General features: G+C 38.1%; 1 protein-coding gene across 1 annotated transcript in view; it reads left to right on the top strand.

Moving 5' to 3' along the window:
- The first annotated feature begins 5,552 nt into the window (after positions 1–5,552).
- The window catches only part of LOC104600993 (Haloacid dehalogenase-like hydrolase (HAD) superfamily protein), a 45,225-nt gene continuing 31,783 nt past the window's right edge, over positions 5,553–18,994 (top strand). Inside the window, exons 1-2 of the mRNA XM_010264180.2 lie at positions 5,553–6,196; positions 13,076–13,118. Coding sequence (XP_010262482.1) covers positions 5,860–6,196; positions 13,076–13,118 — 380 coding nt within the window. The 5' untranslated portion in view covers positions 5,553–5,859. The remainder of the gene's footprint in view (positions 6,197–13,075; positions 13,119–18,994) is intronic.

Here is an 18,994-nt window from a genome sequence, read left to right as displayed (position 1 = left end):
AACATATATACATATGTATACATTATATACAAAATATACATATATTTCAATATATGTAGGTCGAGCTAAGCTGAAATATTAGGCCTAGGTCTGGCTCAGGCATGGGTTGGGCCTAAATACAAAACCCATTCTCAAGCCTAGAATTTCGAGGCTAAGCCAAGCTCAAGTGGTCACCCTTATGCAATTTCATTCTTCTATAATCTATAGCCATGGATAACTAAAATTCATAGCTATAGCCATAACTAGCTTTTAACCACAGACTATAAGTTTGTAGCTAAAGACTAATTTCATTCATTACCACTTATAGTCACTAACAACTACAATTTGTGGCTATAAATAGATTTTAGCCACAGACAAAATGATTGTGGCTAAAGGTCAATTTTTAGCTACGAACATTTTATGTCCATGGCAATATCCTATGTTTTAGCTACAATATTTTGTGTCTGTAGCTGCATTGCAGTAGCTAAAGACTCATTTTCTTGTAGTGAAATAAAATAATAACGAATCAACTACAATTATAAACATTTTACATTTTATGTTTCAAAAAGCAAAAAGTTCTCAAATAATTCAAATGATCTATTTAGAAGAAGGGAAACATATGAAGAATCATCCATGTTAGATTTATGGTCATTCAATAGTTTAGAAGAAAGAAAATAACTTGATTAATTTGATCTATGCAAAAGAATGAATAAAAGGAAAATAAATCCATTGGGAAAAAGAAATGAGAAAAATAACAATTAAACTCGGGATGTTAGATTTAGAATAATAAGAAAAATCACTTGATATATCCAAGAGAAACTAAGAACTTGATTTTCCATATTCATTTTTCATTTTTACTATTTTTATTTATTTGGATCATAATTATTGAAGTGCTTCTTCCATATATTTTTAACTATAAAAATGCATAAAATATATTTTTTGCATTAAAATGCTAAATAATCATTGATACTTGAGGCTTTCACATTTTTATGCCTCGAGCCATGCTTCACGCCTTGAGACTTGAGGCTTATGCCTCATTCTAAGAAATGATTAAGCCTCACATCAGAGTTATGAAGTTTAACCTTGGAGACAAAATCTGTGTGCCTCACCTCAAGATGTAAGCCTCATGCCTCAAGGTTTAAACCTTTTAAAACAATGGGATGTAGTAAGAAGAGAAAGGGATAGTACAATAATATGTTAGTGATTCAATGAGAGGGAGATAGAGAGGCAAAATCTGTGTGCCTCACATCAAAGTTATGAGGTTTAACCCTAGAGGAAAAATTTGTGTGCCTCACCTCAAGATGTAAGCTTTATGCCTTAAGGTTTAAACCTTTTAAAACAATGAGATGTAGTTAGAAGAGAATGGGATCGTACAACAGCATGTCAGTTGATGAGGGGTAATTTGGCCCTCTAATGATGTCGTGCCATGTGGCACTTCCAAACTGTTGCATAACACCTCAGCGCCATGTAGGTAATGATGCATCTTTACCAAGTCAGTCGGACATACCTTGGATGCACCTCACACGCTTTGGGATTGAGCGCCCAGCATCACCTCGACTAGGGCCGAGGAGGGAATGGCCTTATGTGTTGTACGCACCTCGATGGAGCAGACTAGTGACCTTAGCGGGAGCAGACTGGGGACCTCGGCAAGAGGGTTGACCTCCTACCGAGTACTTATCAACCTAGCCGAGGTCAATGTGGCGACCTACTTGACATGGCAACCGACTTCTTCTACATATGACATATCGTCTTCGACTCTTCCAGGATCACATTGCCTCCGATAGAGCTTACTTTTGCACCGCCCGCTTCGGAGATAATTGGATAAGCCTCATCATTATCCACGAAAACCACCTCCGAGGCTAATAGGCCGATAAGTCATGTCCTTTTGGAGATCTCGGTGTGCTACGTGAGACCCACGCCTACCCATGCCTAAAGGCAGCTCCTTCAACCACATAAGGTACGCGCGATTTTGCACTCAGACTCTCTAGCTTTCTTCACACTCCTCGCAAACTTAAGCATTGAAGTGCCCACCCTGGGTACTCTGACTGTTCTCTTGGAGCTTGGCTTGTCGACCTCACCAGCCCGACGCCTGAGCTGTCCTCCAGCAGGAAGCTACTAGATCACGCACCATCATCAATGATTCAAGGAGAGGGAGAGAGGGATAGGAGAGAAGAGGAGAGATAGAGAGGGAATATGGGTCTCAAAGATATATTGTTAATTGAGTCACTATATAATATGAGGTTCCTCCTATTTATGGTGATTTTAGTTTTTTGAATTCTAGAATCTTCTTATGTTTTGATTTGGTCTATATTACCCTTTAATATTATTCCAAAATGATTTAAAATTTAAATTGATGCAAACAGCTTTGAATGAGCGAATATTTGGTCTGAATCGATTTAATCTTAGGTTTGTGTCAAGTCAACCAGGTTGATGTACTTATATAAATCTACTATGTTATAGAAAGAAAATAATATGTCTAATGATTGGAGAAATAACAATGTGGTGGCTATATTTAGGCTCAGTTTGGAAGGAATACAAATACAAATATGTACATTACAAATACATACAAAATAATACAAAATACATGGTTTTGCACTCTACCTATTTGTATATGCACTCCTTCCAAATAGAGCCTTAAAAACAAAGGTGATATACAAAATTAGAATAACTTTAGGGGGATTAAACTCATAAGCCATAATATGAAACTTTGGGAGTGACTAATTGAACAAAGATTACGACTTAAAACAAGTGTATTAAATAACCAATTTGGCTTTATGACGAGGAGATTAGCTATAAAAACTATTATTTTTTTAAGATAATTGATAAAAAATGTTAATAGATAAGAAGACAAATTTTCATATACTGTTCATTGATTTAGAAAAGACATGTGGTAGAGTTCCTAGAGATAATATGATGAATCTTGGAAAAGGAAGTTTTATTTCAAAGTAGGTATATAAACTTAATTAAGGATATGTATGAAGGGGTAGCAATAGGGGCGGAGCCAGGAAATTTTTATAAGGGGGACCACAACCTAAATGAAGTATAGATAGACCCATAGGGGGGGGGGCAACCATTGAGGTGGACAATGGGGGGAGGGGAAAATTTACATAAAAAACTGTATTACTATGAAGATTTTTTGAACCATAGGGGGGGCCATGGCTCCCCTGGGTCCCCCTGGCTCCGTCCCTGGGTAGCAACTAATGTTAAAACACTAATGTGAGAGACTTCAAATTTTACAGTTACGATGAGTCTTCACCAAGGTTCAACAATTAGCCCTTACCTATTTGCATTGATCATAGATAAATTAACTAAACATACTTAGGAGGGAGTTCTATAGTGCATGTTATTTGTGGACGACATTGTTTTAATTGATGAAACTAATAAATGATTAAATGCAAATTTGAGCTTATGGATAATGCCTTAGAATCATAGGTTTAAAAATAAATATGATTAAAATAGAGTATATGATGTAAATAATAAATTAAGTAATAATATATAGGAGTGTAAATGAAGATACACTTGGGATTGGAGACCAAAAGAGAACTTAATGTAACCATTTATGGCACTTTGGTTCAATAATTCATAACAAGGGAGAGACTGGAGAGGATGTCACCAAAAGAACTAGAGTAGGATGGGCAAAATGGAGAGGTAAATTTAGACTATTATGTGACAGGCAAATACCACCTAGACCAAAAGGAAAATTCTACAAAACAATTGTAAGGCTAGCTATATTATTTGGAGCAAAGTGTTGGGTAGTCAAGAAACAACATATATAGAAAATAAGTGTGGTAGAAACGAAAATGCTAAGATGGATTAATGGAAAAAATAGAAATGATAGGATTAGAAATGAAATCATCCATAGGAACGTAAGAGTAAAACCAATAGGTGATAAAATGAGAAAAAGTAGACTAAGATGGTTAGGTCACATTCATAAAACATCACCAATAGCTCCAATTATAAGAAGTGATTTGTTACAAGTTGAAGGGGCTAGAAGAATTAGGGGTAGACCAAAAAGGACATGGGTAGATGTAGTAAGAAATGATGTAGGCACTAATAATTTAACAATGGATATGATTTTAAATAAAATGGATCGGTGAAAGAGGACTCATGTAGTTGGGATAAGGCATGGATAATGATGATGATTTGGTATTTTTAACTTATTATGGTAGAAAGGTGTTTACTTCTACATTTTTGAGTTTGTCATTAATGTTAGTATATTTTTCCAGAAAGGTTATTAATATTGGTATTCGGGGCCTGTGATATATGTAATTTGTGCATGCTGCTTATTTAAGTTCAACTATGCCTTTATTTTGCTATACCATGTTTTTAACATCATTTATTTGTATGGGTTTTATTTGAAATAGACTTAGAAATGGATAATCAATGGTTGGGCCTGGATTTATTTAGCTCAAAATTCTTTGGTGAAGAAATCCTTAATTTTGTCATAATACTTAATTATTAGGGTCAATTGATATCTAACAAATCTCAATATAATACCAATTGTTATTTCACTAATAACTAGTATTTTATTTAACTTCCCAAAGAGGAGGTTGTGTAAGGTTGTCTAGTTAAACCCAAATATCAAATTAACTATCAGTACTAAGTATCATATATCGAAGATAAGAGTGCACTTTGGAAACATAAGGATATAGGCGAAAGTTATGCTAGGAGAATGCATATAAATCAGATAAATTAATAATACTAAATGTAAAGTTAATTTATTTAAGAACAAGGTAGAAATGCACATTTAATAGGTTAAATGAAGATTAACATTATAATAACCAATGCTATAACTCCATTTAAGTTTTTATAATTATAAAATTCAATTTTAATATTTTTAGGAAAATTTATTTAGTATTTTTATATAAAGAATAGTTATATTTTTATATAATAAATATGGTTTCTTTTTGAACATATAACTTTTTTATTTTACATATAATTGTAAAATAAAATTATAAATCATTTAAGATAGATAAAATCAATTATTTTTATAATTTTAGTTTTTATTAAAATTTTCTGGAAAAATCAAATCTTAAATTATTTATTTTAGTTTTATAATTATAATTCCATTTTTATTAAAATTCAAAAACAGTCCAAAAGTGATTAATATGTAGAGTAGTAAAACCAGACAGGCAGACACCCATGCGCTTACTTCCGTACGTATTGGTGCGTATCCAACAATATCCATCGATATGGCAGCTATTGGCGAGGTGCCAATCAACTGATTGGTAAGGACCGACTGGACCGTAAGGTCGTCGTAGGCTCGTAGCGGAGACTCAGGATCGGATTCCGCCAGCATGGTGGTTATGGGTCGTGGAATGGGATAGCCCCGTTGTATAGCGCTTCAAAAAAATCAAGATACATACGAAGGCGTGTCATACCGATATACATCATTCTATACAAATCCGGTCGTGATGTATCCGATATTCGTGATCCTAAAAACCGATACATACCGTATCCATATCTTAGCCGTTGGTTTTGTTTGCATTGGGCCTGTTCGTATTTTTTCGAATGAGGACAATGACGATTCAGCCCAGAGTATATAGAGTGACGGTTTTTGACATTTTGAATGTATATAGATGTACAATGAAATTCATAAATCTTCGTTGGGCCTGTTCATACTTTTCCGAATTTGTTATTAAAATTGTAACGATTAGATGAGATGAGATTAGATCTGTTGTTACGTTGTGTGTGAATTAGCTTAAGCTTCTATTGAAAAAAAAAAAAAAAAAATTAGCTTAAGGCCTTAAGCCAGTGCAGCGCAACTCGACTCGCGCATCCGACCATGTCGTCTCCATCGGATGATTGTCGCACCAGAAAGCGGAGTGGAGTGCGTGTTTGAAGGGGACGGACACAACACTCCCAGCCCTTCATAAAATCATGCAACTACTGCTTTCAAGAGCCGCTTTTGTCTTGTATTCTCGGCCGTCTATGGCGCATTTGAGCACCACCACCACCAGCACTAGGCAGAGGATGAGGTTGAGGGGTGTGGTGTTCGACATGGACGGAACCCTAACGGTTCCCGTCATAGATTTCCATGCTATGTATAAGGCCGTACTCGGCGAGGAAGAGTACGCCTCTGTCAGATCCAAAAACCCTTCCGGCATCGATATATTACACCACATTGAAACTTGGAGTCCCCAGAAGCAGCAAAAGGCTTACGAGATCATTGCCGAGTTCGAGCGGCAAGGACTCGATCGCCTTCAGATCATGCCCGGTTAGTCCATAAGTTTTCTCATTTCTTGTGTTTTTCTTTTAATTTTAGTGAAGGGAATTGAACTGTATAGCTGTTTGCTGACTTGGTAATCAGTTGGTTTTGGTATTATTTTTTTGTCATTTTCATTCTATTTTTCGAGAATTTTTAACGAGTTTGAATCTTTTGAGACTTGTCCTAAAGTGGGTTTTGATTTTTTTATTCAGTTGTGTTTTTCTTTTCTTTCCTCTTTTTGAGGCAATTATTTCTTTTTTAAGTGGATAAGTGGTAATGAAGCGAAAAAAAGTGGAAAAGTGGTAAGACCGGGAGGCATAGGATTAAGAAACGAGTGTATGGAACTCGGGGGATGATTGGCCATGAAACAAAACCAAATTAATACACCAGAGGAGCCATTTAGTGGAAGTTGAAGGCCATAAAAGGACATTTAGAAGATCACAGGATTCTGGGAGGGCAGATCTAGGTTCAGGCTGTCAGAAAAGAATTAATATTTTCTTTATACAAGATTAACTATACAGATTCTCTTTCTGCATTTTTGCATTTTGTTCCATCAAGGGCCTTAGATTCTTCTGAATAAGCTGTTCATTCTTTTACATTGGAGTGAGTTTGGTAACTACTCTGAGGTTTAATGTAATGGGATCAAAAGTCATGATTTATTTATACTCTAAAAATGTAGACATAGTTTGCTATACTGAGAACTTCCTTAATGCGTTATGCAAGAGGTTAAAGGATTAATTCCCAAGATGTGCTCCATCTGTCAATCCAATAGCTCATTACAGCCATCTTCTTCATGTAAGTTTGCAATTTGAATCTCCAAATAAGGGGCTGGACAAAGAAATCCTCAAATGCTGAGGATGTAATATTTCATTATATTTTATGGTATAGAAATATTTTTAATATCTGAAAAGTATATCCTTCTGTTTTTACATGTGACCAGAGGAAATCTAGAGAAGAGAAATTGTATCAACTCTAGAGGAAGCTCCGGACATTATATATAAATCATAGGACATGGAATAGATTGCAAAATGGAGATTGGGCAAAGTGATTAAAGGAAGGAGATTGGAATACAAGATTCTATCATAGAATGGCTAATGAGAGAAAAAAGTTGTATCATCTCCAAACTTCATGTTAATGACAAGTTGAGCTTCAGTTCCCTTGATTCCTCTAGAGAGGAAATTGGAAAGAAATCCATTGTTGGAAAGAATTGCACAGGGAGGCATGCCTAGCACTAAAGGTGAGCGTTTGTGACAAGCCTAAAAAAACGAAATCGAGAATGCCATTTTTGAGATTATATATTAGAAAGCTCTTGGTCTTGATGGTTCCAAACCAGTGATATAAAAGGCACGCCTCATGCACTATGTCAGTACAACAGTAATTGCACTGTGGAACTGGTTTCAATCTCTGTTAGTAATGGTTTCATATTAATAGTGAGCCAATGAGAGACCTCCTTTGACACCACATCGAAAGGCGAGGCGGCACAACTCTGAAATTCAAAGCTTCCTGCTCAGGAGTCCTTTGGAGGTTCTAGAAACCCGAGGCTCAACTAGTAGAGCTGACCACACCAAAGCACTGATGCTGGCTTGCAAAATTGAGGACAACCTGATGTTACTTCCTTCAGTTGAGCTGACCTGATCCTAGGTGACTTGATGTCAGTCACCTCATCCTTGGAGGGGGGGGGGGAGTGATACAGCCAAATATTGTGGGCCAAACAAGAGTTGCCATGTGGCCCATGTTTGAGGGCAAAATAGAAATTTCACTGAGGAGATGACTTTCATCAAGGACCTCAGATTCTTTTGAAAAGGCTATTAATTCTTTTATATTGGAGTGCGTTTGGTTACTCTGTGGTTTAATGTAATGGGTTCTGGGGTCAAAAGTCATGATCTGTTTATATTCTAGAAATGTATACATGGTTTGCTGCATTAAGAACATCCTTGATGCGTTTATGCAGGGTTAAAGTTCAGCACAAGATTTTTTTTTCTTTAAAGGATAAGCACAAGAAGTTAAAGGATTAATTCCTAATATGTGCTCCATTTGTAAAGCCAATAGCTAATTGCAATCATCATCTTGATGCAAGCTTGCAATCTAAATCTTCAAATAAGGGGCTGGACAAAGAGGTTCTCAATGCTAAGCCAATAGCTAATTGCAATCATCTCATTATATTTTATATCTATAAAAAAAAGTCATCTCATTATACTTTATGGTATAAAAATATTTTTAATATCTGAAAAATATATCCTTCTGTTTTTTTACATCTGATTGGTTGAAATCTAGAGAAGAGAAATTGTATTACTAACTCAAGGAGGGGCAAAGCCAGGAATTTTTTATGAGGGGGGGGGGTGCAAAACTTAAAGTGGATTGGGGGGGGGATAATTATGGATGGGCCATTGGGGGGGGGACCACTTGGGTGGTGGGTCGGGGGAGGGGGAAAACATACATGGAAGAGTGTAATGTAAGTGTGGATTTTTGGGCCATAGGAGGGGGCCATGTCTCTCCTGGGTTTCCTTGGTTCTGTCCTTGAACTCAAGTGGAGGCTCAGGACATTATAGCTAATCTTAGGACATGAATAGAGTGGAGATTGGGCAAAGTGATTGAAGGAAGGATTGAGAGGCTGGTCATTGAAGGTGATTCAAAAATGGTTGTGGGTTGGATGAAAAGGGGGAAGGGGTTACTTGGCAATTAAGGAATGAATTCAGGCACTTTAAATGGCTATCTAAAGACATGATACTCCAAATAAATTGGGTTAGGAGATCTGCAAACAGTATGGCTGCGGTTTAGCTAAACAAGAGATTCATAGACAATCCATGTTTTGGGCTTATTTGTAATAATTGGGATGGTTTCATTCCTTTGGGCTTGTTGTTTCTTATCACAACTTTTTGTTGCATCTCTCTTTTCTAATTTAATGAATTAATATTTGTGTTACTGATTAAAAAAAGGAGATGAAAATACTAGATTCTATTATAGAATAGCTAATCAGAGAAAAAGTTGTATCATCTCCAAACTTCATGTTAATGACAAGTTGAGCTTCAATTCCCTTAACTCCTCTAGAGAGGAAATTGGAAAGCAATTCATTGTTGGAAAGAATTGAACAGGGAGGCACATTGCAAAGTTCTTCTATGGGGACAAAATTAGGGTTTCAAAGGAGAAAAGTGACACTGAAGACCTATTGGACTACATGTTGGCTGGGGAAAGACAGACTTTTGAAAGGAAGCCTCAAGCAGAGGATAGATGTGTAAATCAGGCCATGCCACCTGCAACCCAACACGATTTTGGATTGGCCCGACACGACGGCACACAGGCCATGCTGGGCTAGGGGTTTTAGGTCTGTGGGTTGGCACGCGGCACAGCATGGCCCGCGGGCCTACAACGGGCCAAGCGCAGCCTATTCGAAAAAACTAGCCGTTGGGGCCCTTAGGGGACCCTGCAAATGGCTCGTTTTAGCTTTTTTAGGGTTTTTTTCCAGAAATACCCCCTTAATCAATAGCTATAAGCCTAAATAGCAATGTAGGGGGGTATTTGTATATTTTGGATTTGAGGGGAAGAAAAAGACAATAATGCCCCTCTAGCTTTATGCCTATATCCTATATAACTAGTTTTTTGGGACTTTGAGGGCATTTGGTTAAAGTGATAAATGACTTTACAATGACCAAAATACCACTCCCAACAACTAAAAACAACTAGTTTTTAGGGTATTGTGGGCAATTGAATTATTTTCAATTCCTATAAATAACCCTATCCTCCACACGACACCAATCCACCATTCTCATCACACCAATTCATCAATTCTCTTCTCAATTCTTGTACTCTCTCAATCTCTCATCTCAATTCTCATACAATCTCATACTGTCATATTGTCATACACTTAGGCAGTTAGGCACTTAGCAATTTAGCCATTTAGGAGGATTTGAGAGGCTTCAACCGTTGAAATCAAGTTGAGATTTTGAATCGGTAATCCAACCATCCAAATAAGTGCAATTAAATTAATTTTTTATGTTTTTAGAATTAAAAAAAATGGCTGGCTCCTCCTCCCGAAACCAACTCTCCAATAGTAAGTTCACTAGCCCGATTTGGAAAATATTTAAAACAAAGGAGGTTGAGGGGAAGGGAAAAAGAGCCGTTTTCGAAAAATGATTGACTTTAGCTTCAGTAGCAAGGGTGTTACTGGCCACTTGGCCTAACATTTGCTCTTCCATGATAAACAAGAAAAAGACATCTTTCTTATTGAGTAAATTTTCTTCTTTTATTTATCTTAAAAAAAATTGAATAGGGTTAGCATGCCTAGCACTAAAGTTGAATGTTAGTGAGATGCTTAAAAAAAGGAAATTGAGGGTGCCATTTTTGAGATTAGTTATTAGAAAACTCTTGGTCTTGACGGTTCCTATATGTCTTTCATTTAGGAAAATTCGGGCATCTTTCTCTTGTTCAACAAAGTAATTGATAGATTCATTAATTAGGCAAAAGGATGTACATGGTGTAAAAAACATTGCCAGTTAGGGGCAGGTGTTTTAACTGTCCTGATCAAGGTAAGGGTGGCTCATTTGGTGCTAGCATGTGAAGAGTTCAAAGATATTAAAGTTTCTTATAGAAAAAGAACGATGTTGTCCAGATTCTGGTATTAGATTAGTCTTCAAGAAAACAATTAAAAGGTGATGGATGAAGATTTGGGTGGTCTTGTTTTGTTTTTCTTTTTTATTTGTTTTAAAAAAAGAGAATGACAAATATGTGGCGATTCACAGCCAGAAATACAAATTGTGATTGTCTTGATGGTGGGTTGAGAGCATGGTTTGCAATTTCAATATCGATGGACATTTTGCCATGTAGAGATGGTGTAATTTTGGGGATATTTTGTTAATTTCTCTAAGATATTTGGAAAGTATAAGAAGTCAAGGTATTTTTTTAAAAGCATGGAATTTATTAATAAACCTTAAACATTAGAAGAAGTATAATTACACATTGAAGGCTTAAAAACCATAGCAAATAAGCATATGAATCAAATGGAGAATATTAAGAGACTTGAATAGGTATTTTTCTTTTTGTCTCCCATTTTATTTATCTTCTCTTTATTACATATGCCATTTACTTTCCATTTTGACTTCTGTCGTTTTTTTATCAATAACTTTTGTCTTTTTTGTCACCACACAGTTTGGTTAGATTGGGAATCCTCTGTTGTAGTGGTTTTTGTTCTTTTTCTTTTGAACTATACTGACTTTAAGGCTATGTTTGGTTTGAAGGAAAAGGTATGGAAAGGAAGGGAAAGGTAGGGAAAGGAAGGAAAAAGGTATAGGTTTCCCTACCTTTCCCTTCAAACCAAACACAGCCTTAGTTAATCTTATCAAAATAGCAAACCAATCATTCTATCACTAAATCCCCATTTGTTCTTCCTCTTTTTTTTTTGATCAGTAAACATGTATTTTATTAAAATTCAGATTGTAAACAGTTTATACAACTTGGTGATGGGACTATTGGTCCCCCTTAATCACTCTATTCTATCCCTCATTACAGTGCAGCCCAAAATAATTGTTGTCTCAATGCCCCCTGTTTTTCTAAACCGTTAGCTAGCCCATTTGCACTTCTTTGGACCCATTTAAATTCAGCCTCAACCTCCTTTGCAATCTTCTCCACTTCCCTAATCACATGTTTAAACATCCATGGGGTATGGCTGCTGTTTACTGCCCATGAAATTACTACTTTTGAATCCCCTTCCACTTCAACATGTCTGTATCCTAACTGTTTGGCTAGCTTTAACCCTTGTAGTAATGTCAATAGTTCAGCCTTCAGTGAGCTTCCAGTGCCAATCGGTCCTGAGAACATACCCAATGTCCTCCTTTCAGAATTTCTTAATACTCCTATTCCTGAGATGCCCGGATTTCTAAGGGAGCTCCTGTCAAAATTCAGTTTTACTTTATTGCCTTCTAGTGGTTTCCACTCCAGCCTTACTTTATCTCTTACTCTTGAAGAGTGTGCTACTTTGGACCCTGTTTTTAGAATGTGTGTGACTAAGAAGATTGAAAGCTATCCAAGGGTTTTACCCTATGGGCTACTTTCACCTTGATACTATCAATCACTTCCTCTATTGTTCTACTTTTTTCCAAGAAAATTCTATTGTTCCTCTCTTCCCATATTACCCAGCAAATTGCTGCCTTTGTTGCTTTCCACATTACCATCCTTCTTTTCTTTTGCTGTCTCAAGAATTCATGGTTGAAGAGTCTTGCCACATCTTGAGGGGGAACCCACTTGCAGCCAAAGAAAGTACAAAAGAATTCCCAAATTTGAGTCACAAAAGAATAGGATATCATTAAATGAGAAAGGGTCTCACCACTTTCCTTACACAACGAGCACACATGAGGAGAAAGGCAAATGTATGGCCTTCTTTTCTGCAGCATATCGCAAGTGTTTACCTTACCAAGGAATATTTCCAAGCAGAAGGCTTGGATCTTCGGGGGAATAGGCTTGCACCGAATTTCTTTCACAGGGAAATCCCCACCTAGGAGGTTGGGGGAAGCATGTACTTTGAAGAAAGAGGAGCAAGAAAAAAGGCCGTTAGGAGAGCCTACCCAAATTCCCATTTGTACTTCCTCTTATTGTATTTTCTTTTTTCGTGAAGATTGATCATGTTTATAACAAGTGATTTGTTTAGTTTCTATCTTAATACAGTTTCAATGCTAAGATGTCTGCTCAAGCCTCCTATAGATATATGAAAAATATAATTTTGTGATTGTGATGTATTTGGGATGTAATGTTTTTTCTTTAAGATTATAATTAAGTTGTAAGTGTGGGGAATTTAGTCTCCAATTCTTCACTTACCAGAATTAAGCAAATTTGTTATCATTCTGATCATATTCTAGTTGCTCTAGTTTCAATTTTCATAGAAATCCTATTATGTTGCAGGTGCAGCAGAAATTTGTAGTTTTCTTGATTCAAAGCAAATAAGGTAAATATTGTTTGTTCTTGGTTCTTATGTTTCATTTTTGTCAATTGTCCTAATAATTCCTAACATTACCAAAACAAATAAACTATTTAGAATTCATAAACCGATCATGAACAATCTGTAGTAATAGAGCAAAGATTGAAGTTGGAGTGCAAACAAGTTTCAATGATTCTCTACTGAGAGGGTGATTTACAATTGCTAGTTTTGCTCTCTGACAATAAAATAATAGAAGATTGTTTGAGGTAGTGAATGAGGTAGGTAAACTTACCAAAAGATTAGCCTTGTGAGAGGCAAGGCAAGGTCAAGGTGCACACCTTTTTGAAGCAAGGTGCAATTTTTTTAAAAAATTAAAGTATGCAAAAAATACTCTTTTTTTTTGGAGAAAAAGGTATGGTATTGTATTGAACTCCACCTTTCATGATAAACTCAATTGAAAAAAAATGCAAAAGGAGTTCTTATGGGGAGTTAAAGGGATTGAAAAGAAATTTCACTTAGTTAAGTGAGATAAGGGTTGCACGGTAAAGAAAGATGGGGGTTTGGAATAAGAAGATTGAAGATTTTCAATAAAGCTCTTCTAGGGAAATGGTTGTGGAGATTTGGTTTGGAGAGGGAGGCTCTTTGGAGGAGGGTGGCGGCTTGTAAATATGGGGTGATTGGATTTCGGTGGGATTCCAAAGAAGTGAAGACATCCTATAGAGTAAGTGTGTGGAAAGGGATTATGTGTTTCTAGTTGAGAAACAATCAGCTTTTCTCAACTTTGTGTCCTTCAAGGTTGGTGATGGTTCAACAATCAAATTCTTGGAAGATGACTAGCTGGGTATTGGAAAGTTGTGTGATCTTTGTCCTCTACCACATAGGTTAGGTATGGAAAATGGCTTTGTTGTAGAGAATTTTGAAATCAATCAAGGTGGAGCTGGATGGTTCCCTAAATTCAAGAGATCTCTTTGACTGGGAAATTCAAGAGTGTGTATCTACTTGCAAAACTTCTATCAGTTGAAACTCGTAGGAAGGAAGGATTTAAGATGGTCGAAAGAATCTAGAAATGGTTTATGTTAACAGGTGTATTATATGTACTGTACACAGGCTTAGTTTTGTTGTAGAGAATTTTGAAATCAATCAAGGTGGAGCTGGATGGTTCCCTAAATTCAAGAGATCTCTTTGACTGGGAAATTCAAGAGTGTGTGTATCTACTTGCAAAACTTCTATCAGTTGAAACTCGTAGGAAGGAAGGATTTAAGATGGTCGAAAGAATCTAGAAATGGTTTATGTTAACAGGTGTATTATATGTACTGTACACAGGCTTAGTACCCGTAGGGGTATTTTCGTAATTCTGTATACATATTGTTATGTATGGCCAGAACAGTATAAATAGAAAGCTTCACTCGACTGAAGCTAAGTTTGGTTGAGGCCTTAACTCAGTTGCCTCTTATTCTTCTTCCTCTTCTCCTTCTTTCTTCTTCTTTTCTCCTTCTTCTTCTTCTTCTTCTTCTTCTTCTTCTTGGTCTCCTGCTCAACATGGTATCAGAGCAGGTTCGTCCAGGCCTAGAAAACAACTAGCTGAGGTCTCTCTCCTCTGCTGTGAAGGAGCTATAGTACTGATGCTCAAAGACAAGGAAGATGAAGTTTTTCTAGTGCTGCGGTTAGTCTCCACTGCCGAGTAGGGCTCTGGTACAAGTATGCTGACTGTTCAACTTCCTAGCACAGAAAAAGGGTTCGACTACATGTATTTTTGCTGGTAACTGGGTTGCTTCGGCTAAGAGGACTGTAGAAATCCATCCCAGATGTTCGAAGGAAGGCTCTGACCTGAAGGGGAGTTCGAGTTCATGACTGAACTGCCTATTGCAATCTGACCTGAAGGGAAGTTCGAGTTCATGACTGATGACTGTGCTGCCTATTGCTGGTATTGAGATTTTTTTTTCTCTTCCTGTTTATGGCTTCTTGCACGACTGTTAATGTTCCAGAATCTGAGTAGGGACTGTCCCCTTCCTCCGATTGTATGTTGCTCTAGTCTGCACTCTAAGGGGCTGTTGATGAACTCTAGATCTTGAGTGACTGTTCGGCTGCCCTGGAAAGTGGATATCAGCCGATTAGGTGTAGTGAATCACCACTCGTATTGCTGCTCCTACTGTGTCTTTTTTTTGGGCTGAGAAGCTGTATCAAAGTTGTGAACTGTAGGTCTTTAGGACCTGGTTACACTGCATGTGCAGTTCGTATAGTGTTTTGTGGACTCCTACACAGTGTAGGTGATAACCCCTAGTACTGCAGTTGCAGTGTTTGTGCTTGGTTTTCTGTGGGGCCGAAAATCAGCAAGTGTCTTGTTGTGGACTGTTGCAGCTCTGTAAGACTGTGCTTTGGTTTTGTGTATTTCTGAACTGAGAATCATGAGTAGTGAAGATTCAGCTACATCCGGAATCTCCACAATGCTGAATGGAATGAGTGGGAACAGTGATCTATCCTTCCCTATGGCTGTTGTTCCTCTTGACGGGTTAAACTACCTAGAGTGGTCAAGGGGGATCAAACTATACATAATTGCAAGGGGAAAAGTAGGCTACATAAATGGAAGAATCAAAGGACCACCTTTTGGAAATGCAGAACATGATAAATGGGATCAGGAGAGCAGTATGGTTATGTCATGGCTTTTGATCTCCATGCAACCTCAAATAAGGAAGAACTTCATGTGGGCTGAAACTGCAAATGAGATATGGGATCAGGCAAAGTCCACATTTTCTGAACTTCGACACTATGCCAAAATTTATCAACTGCAAGCAGCTTCATCTACTTGTAAACAGGGGCAGAGGAGTTTATCAGTTTATTACTTTGACCCGACAATTGTTTGGAAGGAGCTGGACCATTACCAGAACATTGAGTGGAAGTGTGAGGAAGATGCAAAATTGTATAAGAAACTTGTCTCACAGCAAAGGGTGTTTGCCTTTTTACATGGTCTCAATCCTATCTATGAACCCATCAAAGTACAAATTCTAAGTTCTAAGGATCTTCCTTCAATTTAGGAGGTCTATGCTCTTGTCCAGTCTGAAGAGAGTAGAAGGAACTTGATGAACAACACCGGAGGGGATGCAATTGTATTGGCGGCAAAGGGGGGTTCCTCTACTAGTGGTGGACCTTTTTTCAAGAGAGGGGATCTCCAGAAGAAAGCAGAAGATAAGGAAAAATTGTGGTGCACTAATTGTCAGAAGCCCCGACACACCAAAGATACTTGTTGGGATCTCCATGGGAAATCGAAGTGGGCTTAGGATTTACCTAAGAAGCAAGGATCAGATGGTATTAGAAGACCCGAGCAGCAAGGTACCAAGAAACACCACATGGCCAATATGGTTACTCGGGAGAATCAGCCCTCCACCTCCACTGTGACTCAACCACCACATGGCCAACATAACTACTCTGGATCCGACCCAAGAGAGGATATTGTCAACTCCTTCTGTGACCATTTGGAACTTTATGGCAGAACAATTCGCTAGATGGATGCTCCTCCCACCACCTCTTTTGCATCCACATCAGGTAATCCTGCCACAGCTTTCCATGTTGCTTCTCACGACCTTGACTCTCCATGGATCATTGATTATGGAGCGTCAAAACACATGACTGGTATGTCCTCTTTCTTCCAAACTTATCACCCCCTTTCCGGAAGAGATAAAGTGAGACTAGCTGATGGATCATACTCTCCCATAGCTGGTCAAGGAACTCTCTCTCTTCCAAAATTTCCTATGAATTTGTTTTCAGTCAGTAGTGTTACAAATTCCTTAAACTGTTCCGTGACCTTTTTCCCTTCCTATTGTGTGATTCAGGATCTGGCCTCGGGGAGGACGATTGGTAGGGGTCGTATGGTTGATGGACTCTATATGCTGGAGAATACGACTGGCATTCTTGTTACAGAGTCTATGAGTCAGTTCAAAAAGAGTAAAATGTATTTATGGCATTGTCATTTGGGTCACTTGTCTTTTGAGTCGTTGAAAGTTTTCCCAGAACTGTGTAAGTCCGTGTCTATTTCCAATTTTTCTTGTCAAACGTGTCAATTAAGCAAGCATTGTAGAACTCAATTTCCTCAAAGAAATAGTAAATATGAGTTTTCTTTTCACATTGTGCATTCGGATGTGTGGGGCCCTGTTACTTTACCTTCTGAGAGTGGCTACAAGTACTTTATTACCTTCATTGATGATTATTCCAGATACGCTTGGGTATATCCAATGCGAACCCGTGAGGAAGTACCAAAAGTTATCCAAGATTTTCAGCGGATGGTCTTCACCCAATTTCAGACCGAAATTCAAATATTTCAATTAGACAATGCAAAAGAGTTTTTTCATAGTGACCTCACGGAGTTCTTTGCTTCACATGGCTCACTTCACCGGAGCTCTTGTGCCCGCACGCCACAACAAAATGGTGTGGCTGAACGGAAGAACCGTCACCTTCTTGAAGTGGCACGAGGTTTACTACTCCACATGAATGTTCCCAAACGTTTTTGGCTTGAGGCCGTCCTTTGTTCTACATACCTCATTAACCGAATGCCCTCTCGTTGGTTAGAGTACAAAGCTCCACATCAGCTTCTCTTTCCTAAGGCTTCTCTTCTTTCTATTCCTCCCCGTGTTTTTGGTTGTCGGTGTTTTGTCCAAAACCTTTTCCCTACCCGGGGAAATTGGACTCTCGTGCTATCCCATGCATATTTCTTGGCTACTCATTCTCTCAGAAAGGGTATCGTTGCTTTGATCCTGTTTCACGGAAATTCTCTGTCTCCATGGATGTTACCTTCTTTGAGGATGAGCCCTTCTTTCCTGTTTCTCCTCAAGGGGAGTGTAGGTATGAGGAGAAACTGGTTCAACTTCCTCCTCTTCCTACTCCTTTTCCTTCTCCCCTTCCTCCTTCTGATCCTCCACCTTTCCGTGTTTTTTCTCGTCGTCGTAAAGGCCAATCAGGTTCAAGAGCTGAGGAGAATCCAGAAGCCGTACCTCAAATGCCATCAGATTCCTTGGGGGAAGATCATACTCACTCAGGTAACTTGACTCCCAACCTCCTTGTTGCTAATGATCTTAACCTTCCCATTGCCCACAGGAAAGGTGTTAGGTCGTACACCACCAAACACCCCATTTCCAACTTTGTTTCCTATGAGAATATCTCACCTTCATTTCGTGCTTTTTTTACCTCCATTGACAGTATCCCTATTCCCAAGAATGTGGCAGAAGCTCTCTCAGTACCAGAATGGATGAAGGCCATGAAGGAAGAAATTGATGCTCTTCATAAGAATGGTACATGGGAACTTGTTGATCTCCCTAAGGGAAAGGATCCAGTTGGATGTAAATGGGTGTTCACTGTTAAGCATGGGACTGATAGAACCGTGGAGAGGTATAAAGCTCGTTTAGTGGCAAAGGGTTTCACTTAAGTATATGGGGTTGATTATGCAGAAACCTTTGCACCTGTTGCCAAAATGAACTCTATTAGAGTCCTCTTCTCTCTTGCTGCCAATCTGAATTGGGATCTACATCAGCTCGACATCAAGAATGCCTTCTTGAATGGTGACCTTGAAGAGGAAGTTTATATGGTTCAACCCCTTGATTTTTTGGCTCAAGGAAGTGAACAAAAGGTGTGCAAGTTGAAGAAGTCTTTATATGGGCTGAAGCAATCACCAAGGGCTTGGTTCAACAGATTTCATACTGCAGTCTAGAAGAGGGGATACAAGCAATGTCAGTCAGATCACACACTGTTTGTAAAAAGAGTAGAAGGTAAAATGGCTGCCCTAATAGTATACGTGGATGACATAATTGTTAATGGTGACTGGAAGGATGAAATTCAAAGTTTGAAGGGCTTCCTTGCCACTCAGTTTGAGGTGAAAGATCTAGGTCCCGCCTAATATTTCCTTGGGATTGAGGTTG

This window comes from Nelumbo nucifera, chromosome 3 (assembly GCF_055504915.1).
Source record: "Nelumbo nucifera cultivar China Antique chromosome 3, China Antique-T2T, whole genome shotgun sequence".
NCBI classification, from domain to species: domain Eukaryota; kingdom Viridiplantae; phylum Streptophyta; class Magnoliopsida; order Proteales; family Nelumbonaceae; genus Nelumbo; species Nelumbo nucifera.
The sequence above is the reverse complement of the archived record's forward strand: the minus strand, read 5'-3'. Positions and strand labels throughout refer to the sequence as shown.